This window comes from Mustelus asterias, chromosome 8 (genome assembly GCF_964213995.1).
Source record: "Mustelus asterias chromosome 8, sMusAst1.hap1.1, whole genome shotgun sequence".
Taxonomy (NCBI): Eukaryota; Metazoa; Chordata; class Chondrichthyes; order Carcharhiniformes; family Triakidae; genus Mustelus; species Mustelus asterias.
This window is the reverse complement of record NC_135808.1, coordinates 31,708,068-31,717,032: the sequence shown is the minus strand read 5'-3', so window position 1 is coordinate 31,717,032 and position 8,965 is coordinate 31,708,068. Positions and strand designations below refer to the sequence as shown.

At 46.9% G+C, this 8,965-nt stretch overlaps 1 protein-coding gene across 1 annotated transcript; it reads left to right on the top strand.

Moving 5' to 3' along the window:
* Positions 1–1,378: 1,378 nt before the first annotated feature.
* Positions 1,379–8,502, top strand: LOC144496982 (zinc-binding protein A33-like). The gene is made up of 6 exons (XM_078217644.1): positions 1,379–1,810; positions 3,984–4,079; positions 4,160–4,393; positions 5,119–5,141; positions 5,234–5,412; positions 7,322–8,502. Exons 1-6 carry the CDS (start codon positions 1,403–1,405, stop codon positions 7,900–7,902), a joined length of 1,521 nt encoding a protein of 506 aa, XP_078073770.1. The 5' UTR covers positions 1,379–1,402; the 3' UTR covers positions 7,903–8,502.
* The last annotated feature ends 463 nt before the right edge of the window (positions 8,503–8,965 follow it).

Sequence of the window (8,965 nt, the reverse complement as noted above, 5' to 3'; positions counted from 1 at the left end):
TGCACTGTCGGTGGGTCAGGACTGAGGGAGTGCTGCACTGTCAGAGGGTCAGTGCTGAGGGAGTGCTGCACTGTCAGAGGGTCAGTACTTTGGGAGCGCCGCACTGTCAGAGGGTCAGTACTGAGGGACTGCTGCACTGTCACAGGGTCAGTGCTGAGGGAGTGCCGCACTGTCAGAGGGGATGGCAAATGATGGATTTGTGTCTCTCTCTGGATTGCAGTGAGGTTTCGAGTCTGCCCTGTGTTTGTCGAGGAGGAGAAATGTGATGAAGCCGGAATCATTCTGAAAACATGTCCCTGCAACCCCTGTCCATATGGACACTGTAAGGACGGATTCACCTGCTGCAACTTTGGTGTCTGTGGCAACCACTGCATGCGGAAAATGTGAGGAATATCACGGGAGGAAGAGGGGTGGTCTCGAGTAGTCTGGGAACTGGATTCTGTACCTTTCAAGCGACTGGAGACCTCAATAAAAAAACTCTGGAAAAACCTGAAAGTGGCTGCAATTTTTCCCATCACTGGACACATTCACAGTGGGGTCTTACTGTGCGCTCACACAGCTGGCCTCGCAAGGGTTACCGAGAACATGGTCAATCCACCTAACTGGGATATGGGAAGAGAATTGGACAGTGGGATTGCTTCAGGATTGAAACAGGGATATAGGGACAGTAGGATTAGTTTGAGATTGAAACAGGGATATAGGGAGACAGTGCCAGTGGACTAAAATTGATATTGATACATAGCTATGTTTAAAGAGTGAAGCTGTGGGTGAGTTTCCAATTAATACAGATCAAGATGTAGAGAGTGGGGCAGTGGGAGTCATTTTAGATTGATACTGAGTTTTGGGATGCCAGGCGTGGGACTAGTTTGGGATTGGTACTGGGCTATGGGGAGAGAGTGGGGCAGTGGGACTAGTTTGGGATTGATACTGGGCTATTGGACAAAGATGGACAGATGCAATAGTTTGGGATTGATATGGGATTGTGGGGATAGTGGGACAGAGAGGGATATTTGAAAATAAACAGGTTCCTTGCCTGAAATTCTGGGGAAGCTGATGGAACATTGCTGGGCTGAGGGAACTCAGCTGGGATTCCTGCAGGAGCACTTTCAGCAGTGAAAGGGTTAAAAGTGGGATTTCTGATGGAGGAATCATTCTTGTTTTGTCTCATTCATTTGGGCGAGACTTTGTCCAAATTCCTGACCCGTCTCCAGATTTCCATCTCCAATCTGAGACCCCCAGGTCCAAGAAATGTGTATTACATTTTTGACGTTCAAAAAAACATTGCTGAATAAAAGGACTTTGTTTGACAACAGTGTCCCTTTAAAAGGGCGGGTTTTGAATTGAGTTCAATCTGGGAGAAATGAAACTGGAAGTGAGCGACAGGTTAAGGGCATTCCCGGAGATGGCCGTCAGTGAACACATCTTAACCCTGAGTGAGGATTTAACCTGCTCCATCTGCCTGGCTCTGTTTGTGGAGCCGGTGCGGCTGGACTGTGAGCACAACTTCTGTCAATCCTGTATCCAGGAGTGTTGGGGAAAGCAGGGGGAGAAGGATTCTTGCCCGGAATGTCGGCTGGTCCTCCCGCAGAGAAACTACACCAGGAACAGGGTGCTGGGCAATCTCTGTGAGAAAGTCAGGCAACTGGAGCTGAGACTGGAGGAGAGTCAGTCAGTCTGTGAGGAACACAGGGAGAAGCTGATTCTGCTGTGTGAGGTGGATGAGGTTCTGATCTGTGCCAAATGTGTCTCTTCCCCCCCACATTCAGACCACAGCTTCCTGCCTCTACAGAAAGCAGATCAAAAGTACAAGGTGAGGACAAACCTTGAGATAATTGTTTCCACTGTAATCCCACAGCCCCACTCTCTCTCCATACCCCTGGATCAATCCCAAACTAATCCCACTGCCCCACTCTCTCTCCATACCCCTGGATCAATCCCAAACTAATCCCACTGCCCCACTCTCTCCTCATACCCCTGGATCAATCCCAAACTAATCTCACTGCCCCACTCTCTCTCCATACCCCTGGATCAATCCGAAACTAATCTCACTGCCCCACTCTCTCCCCATAGCCCTGTATCAATCCCAAACTAATCCCACTGCCCCACTCTCTCCCCATAGCCCTGTATCAATCCCGAACTAATACCACTGCCCCACTCTCTCCCCATATTCCTGTATCAATCCCACTCTCCCACTCTCTCCCCATCGCCCAATATCAATCCCAAACTAATTCCACTGTCCCCCTCTCTCCCCATCGCTCTGCATCAAGTACAAACTAATCCCACTGCTCCACTCTCTCCCCATAGCCCTGTATCAATCCCAAATTAATCCCACTGTCCCATTCTCCCCATATTTCTGTATCAATCCCAAACCAATCCCACTGACCCACTCTCCATAGCCCAGTATCAATCCCGGACTAATCCCACTGACCCACTCTCTCCCCATATTCCCGTATCAATCCCATACTAATCCCACTGCCCCACTCCCTCCCCATAACCCAGTATCAATCCCATACTAATCCCACTGACCCACTCTCTCCCCATATTCCCGTATCAATCCCATACTAATCCCACTGCCCCACTCTCTCCCCATAATCCAGTTTCAATCCCGCACTAATCCCACTGCCCCACTCCCTCCCCATAATCCAGTATCAATCCCGCACTAATCCCACTGCCCCACTCTCTCCCCATAACCCAGTATCAATGCCAAACTAATCCCATTGTCCTACTCCCTCTCTCCATATCCCTGTATCAATGTGAAGTTAATGGACAAATGGTGTTCAGTTGATTGTCTCCAGCTCAATACTGACATTTCAACAGTGCAGGAGTCTGAGGTAATTTGTCACTGGGTTGGGGGATGAATCTGTTCCACAGAGTTTCCCAAATAACCCGCTTTTAACAATTAACTCACAGACCCAGTAACAGCAACACAGCAATGGAGCAGCATTGGTCCACATGCAATTATTAGAGATTTCCCATTATAAAACAGCATGCATTACATGGTAGGAATTTGACAAAAATGTATTTTGAAGCACTTTGCAAAACTTCTTGTTTTATGTTCTCAACAACTCAATTCCTTCATTTGAGCAGCACCACCTCCTGGATCTTGGGCAGAATGCAGGGATCATTTTGAATTCAGCATTACTGGTCCAGAGCAGGAATGGGCAACCTCGGCGAGTGAGTGGGCCACAGGAAGGGCCCTCTCAGTGGGCCATAAGATTGAAATAGGGCATGTCCACTGACTATGGCTCTTGAAGAAGATTGAATACATTTACTACACGCTGTACATTTCATAGCGCGTGATAGAAAATACTGAGTCATTCGGAAATCAATAGAACTGTCATCAACTTCAAGTGGTTTAAAAACAAAATAAACATTTAGGCTTTGATTGGGCACAGGGCAGGGCTCTCACAGTCAGTGTTGTGAGCAATCAGCAGGCACCTCAGTTTGCGTGTCCTTGTCGGATGTGTGTATCACTTCCGGCAGGGAAAAAGCAACCCGGAATGTGGTAACCCTGTGCGTGGGCAACGGTCGGCAAAGTGTCTTGAGGGACGCTCTCACAACCCTGATGGGCTGTTGGTCACCCCGGGCCACAGGTTGCCCACCAGTGATCTCCGGCACCATCATACCAGGCTTCCTATTCTGATAGGATCGATTTTTCAACTAAGATGAGTCAAGTAAACTTTTCATTTTCTACTGTGAATTTAAAATGATGCAAAATAATAATTGGGGTTTGAACTCGTACCTCTGCATCTTTAGTCCAGCTGTCTGGATTACTCGTCCAGTAACATAGCCCCATTCTCTATCTTCCAGCCCATAATTCATTGCTTGGTTTGAAGCTGGTCTGATTCAATACCTTTCACTCTGCCGGTTATAAAGTGCTCGTGCCACATGTTAACACCTCTCCCTGAACACCTCTCCTCACAGTTTGTGATATAACAGCAGACATTACAATGGATCACGCTGAGATCTGATTCCATTTTTAGGACCAGCTGAAATTAGCCTTGGATTCCATGGAGAAGGAAAAGAAAAATCAAAGTGAATTCAAACAGCAGCAGCAGAGGGAGATTTCAGAACTGGAGGTGAGTATGACTTCAGATCCCTTTCAACACTGCAACCCTTTAACAACCCGCTGTTTAAACAATCTCTCTCACTGTCATAGCAACTCACTGGATCCCTGGAGCAAGACATCTCCACACAATTTGCCAAAATCCATCAATATCTTGAAGACAAAGAGAAACATTTAATCGAAGAGCTGAGGAGACAAAAGGAGGAAGATCTGCGACCAATGGAGGAGAATCTGAGAAGAATTGAAGAGGAACTGACTTCACTTGAGGAGAAAATATTGAACCTTTGTGTAGACATCGAGCAGCAAGACAGTGTCTCCTTTCTCAAGGTGACCCTTTGTAACCCAATCCCCAAACTGTTGGTGTGATTGTAAACAGCATTTTATAACAGGGTCAAACCCCATGACAGCAATGCACAGTTTGCAGTATAACTGAAGGCACAAAGGGATCAGTCAGGATTGAGTTCAGGAGTGTTGAGGAGACTGTCCCACACTAACAACCCCTCACACTGACTGTGACTGGAGCCAGAATAAAAGGTTCAGAAAAGGAATGGGAATGAAGAGATGGGAGCTGAAACCAGGGAGGGTTTGTGAGGAACATTGAGGCAGCAATTAGAAATCACTTAAACTGGATAGGTGGGCGGAGGGCTTTGGCTGGGCTTTCTTTATCTACATTTCCCTTTCACTGCTGCCTCACAGTGACAGGGACCTGGGTTCGATTCTGGCCTCGAGTGGTTGTGTGTGTGGAGTTTGCACGCTCTCCCCGTGCCTGCGTGGGTTTCTTCTGGGTGCTCCGGTTTCCTCCCACAGTCCAAAGGGGCATGGGTTCGGCCGATTCGCCAGAGTAAATGTGCAGAGTTACGGGATTGGCCTGGGTGGGATGCTCCTTCAAAGAGTCGGTGCAGACTCAATGGGCTGAATAGCCTCTTCTGCACTGTACGGATTCTGTATTCTGTGATCCCTTCACACTTGACTGAAATCACTGATTTGCCATAATTGAAAATGACAATCTAAACAGCATTTTATTAAAATGTTTCTGATTCTCTGTCCCTCAGGAATTAAAAAGATACAGAGAAAGGTGAGTATCTAATCTAAACTCACACAGGGTTTTACACTGTGACCACAGTCTGTATCCAGCAGAGAGTGATTATATCAATCTCATTTACACAGCTACGGGTTGAAGATCAGAAAGTGGGACGTGTGGGGAGAGATGTGGATGGACACGAGAAAAATGAAATCTGAGAATCGGACAGAAATGATAATGGAGTTTCAAGAAAGGACATACACAGGGTATCGAGGCCCGTTACTCTACGCAATGTGGAAAGAAATGAAACAGATAATCTCTCCAGGTAAGAAACTCCACAGCTTTGTGTCCATTTTCTGTACAGTTTCATGCTCTCTTCACCCCCCTCCCCCTGCCACCGCCACCCCCCCCCGCCCACCACCCCCTGCCACTGCCCCCACCCGCCCCCCCCCCCCCCCCCCCCCCCCCCGCCCCCCCGCCGCCCCGGCACTCCCACACATCTGAAGGTGCTGCCTGTTCCTGTGAACAGATCACTGGGGCAGCAACACCAGGGATGTTACTCAAGCGACCGTTCTTCATGTTGCTCCTCTGGTTAAGGGATTCAAGAATGAGATCAGAAGATCTTTTTAATTCACAATCAAACTCTCAGTCTATCCAGCTGGACTCACTGGACAGTGACCAGACTGCGATCATTTATTGTCACCTCACTGTTCACACTGGAGTCTGGGAATATATCTAACTGTACACCATACCCAGTCTGTAATATCTGTTCACTGTACACACTGGAGTCTGGGAATATATCTAACTGTACACCATACCCAGTCTGTAATAACTGTTCACTGTACACACTGGAGTCTGGGAATATATCTCACTGTACACCGTACCCAGTCTGTAATATCTGTTCACTGTACACACTGGAGTCTGGGAATATATCTCACTGTACACCATACCCAGTCTGTAATATCTGTTCACTGTACACACTGGAGTCTGGGAATATATCTAACTGTACACCATACCCAGTCTGTAATATCTGCTCACTGTACACACTGGAGTCTGGGAATATATCTAACTGTACACTGTACCCAGTCTGTAATATCTGTTCACTGTCCACACTGGAGTCTGGGAATATATCTAACTGTACACTGTACCCAGTCTGTAATATCTGTTCACTTTACACACTGGAGTCTGGGAATATATCTAACTGTACACCATACCCAGTCTGTAATATCTGTTCACTGTACACACTGGAGTCTGGGAATATATCTAACTGTACACCATACCCAGTCTGTAATATCTGTTCACTGTCCACACTGGAGTCTGGGAATATATCTAACTGTACACTGTACCCAGTCTGTAATATCTGTTCACTTTACACACTGGAGTCTGGGAATATATCTAACTGTACACCATACCCAGTCTGTAATATCTGCTCACTGTACACACTGGAGTCTGGGAATATATCTAACTGTACACCATACCCAGTCTGTAATATCTGTTCACTGTACACACTGGAGTCTGGGAATATATCTAACTGTACACCATACCCAGTCTGTAATATCTGTTCACTGTCCACACTGGAGTCTGGGAATATATCTAACTGTACACTGTACCCAGTCTGTAATATCTGTTCACTTTACACACTGGAGTCTGGGAATATATCTAACTGTACACCATACCCAGTCTGTAATATCTGTTCACTGTACACACTGGAGTCTGGGAATATATCTAACCGTACACCATACCCAGTCTGTAATATCTGTTCACTGTACACACTGGAGTCTGGGAATATATCTAACCGTACACCGTACCCAGTCTGTAATATCTGTTCACTGTACACACTGGAGTCTGGGAATATATCTAACCGTACACTGTACCCAGTCTGTAATATCTGCTCACTGGACACACTGGAGTCTGGGAAGATATCTAACCGTACACCATACCCAGTCTGTAATATCTGCTCACTGTCCACACTGGAGTCTGGGAATATATCTAACTGTACACCGTACCCAGTCTGTAATATCTGCTCACTGGACACACTGGAGTCTGGGAATATATCTAACTGGACACCATACCCAGTCTGTAATATCTGTTCACTTTACACACTGAGGTATTTGGTGATGCAGATATTTTGGACTGTGTTCTAAGTCCAGTTATACAGACACCTACTAGTAACCTGTGTCCATGCAGCTTCCTCTGGTTAACATATTTATTGTGATTTATTTTGTATTTTCCAGTTGCAGTCTCACTGTTGCTGGACCCAAACACAGCACATCGTAAACTCATCCTGTCTGAGGACCGGAGCAGTGTGACCATCAGTAAGCGGGAATCCTGGCTGGTTCCTGATAATCCGGAGAGATTTGATGTATGTCACTGTGTCCTGGGGTCAGAGGGATTCACATCGGGGAAACATTACTGGGAGGTGGGGGTCGGGAACAAGACTGACTGGGCACTGGGTGTGGCCAGAGAGTCAGCCAATAGGAAGGGAAAGATAACACTGGGTTCTGAAGCTGGTTACTGGGCTGTGTGGCTGAGAAACGGGAATCGATATGAAGCCCTCGAAAGAACAGAAATCCCCCTGACCCTGACTGTGAATCCCAGGAACATCGGAGTTTTCCTGGATTATGAGTGGGGACAGGTGAGCTTTTACGATGCTGATGATATGTCCGTTCTCCACACTTTCACTGACACCTTCACTGAGAAACTCTTCCCTTATTTCTGGGCTGGGGCGTACAATGAGGGTAAAAATGCTGCCCCTCTGAAACTCCGTCACTTTGAACCGAGATTCCTAGCCCGATATGAAGGGGAATGGTGTTGATATTAAACTCCCATCAGGGGAGGGAGAGAATCAGGGGATGAAGGGGGATGGTTGAAATTAAAATGTCATGAAATGTGACCGCAGCCCATCCTGTGCCACCATTTTTGTGATGGTGACTCGTGGGTTTGTCTGTGTCCTGCTCTCTCTGTGTCATTCAAATCAATAATTAAAACTCAGCTCAGTGATGGTGAATGTGAAACTCTCGTTAATTGTGGTAAAAACCCATGTGGTTCACTAAGATTGTGGGTGAAAACCAACTCCTGCATTGAAAGCATCACCCTCCGCCTTTTCTGCCAACCCCAGCATGATGGCACCATTAAACACACAGAATCATCGAATCCTTACAGTGCGGGAGGAGGCCATTCACGCTAGAATGTAACCGGTGACAACTTTGATTGGATGTAATGTGACCAATGGGAACAAGATATAAGGGTCAGCTGACCCAGTAAAAGATGGACCCAATTACAGAATGATGTGATGGTCAGCTGACTCACTATAAATAAAGAACTGTGTAGAATTGTGAAGAGCTTGGAGTGGCCCAGGGCATGGCCCCAAGTTTGGAGTAATTATGTTTCTTTATTAAACCCTTTCTTTGATTTATAAGTTGGAGTAAGCTTTGTTGTATTTTCATTAGCTGCATTTTGAAGAGTTCCTTCTGAAGTAACATTCAGCCCATCAAGTTTGCACCAGCTCCCTGACAGAGCATCTTACCCAGGCCTTCTCCCCGCCATATCCCCGTAACCCCACACATTTACCATGGCTAATCCATCTAACCTACGCATCTTGGGACACTAAGGCGGCATGGCCAATCCACCTAACATGCACATCTCCCCCTCACTCCCCCTGTCAGCATTCCGCAGGGAAGAATCCCTCCTCGACACCCTGGTCCCATCCTCCCTCATACCCAACACCTCACCCACCACCCACAGCACCTTACTATGCAGTCATAGAAGGTGCAACACCTATCCCTTTACCTCATCCCTGCTCACTGTCCAAGGTCCGAAACACTCTTTTCAGGTGAAGCAGTGCTTCAGGTGCACCTCCTTCAATCTGGTCTATTGCT

Excerpts from the sequence above, each read along its gene's own strand:
- LOC144496982 (XM_078217644.1), top strand. The coding sequence starts at position 1,403 with ATGGCCGTCAGTGAACACATCTTAACCCTGAGTGAGGATTTAACCTGC. Across the intron at positions 1,811-3,983 it reads AAGCAGATCAAAAGTACAAG|GACCAGCTGAAATTAGCCTT; the intron begins GTGAGGACAAAC and ends TTCCATTTTTAG. Across the intron at positions 5,413-7,321 it reads GAAACAGATAATCTCTCCAG|TTGCAGTCTCACTGTTGCTG; the intron begins GTAAGAAACTCC and ends TGTATTTTCCAG.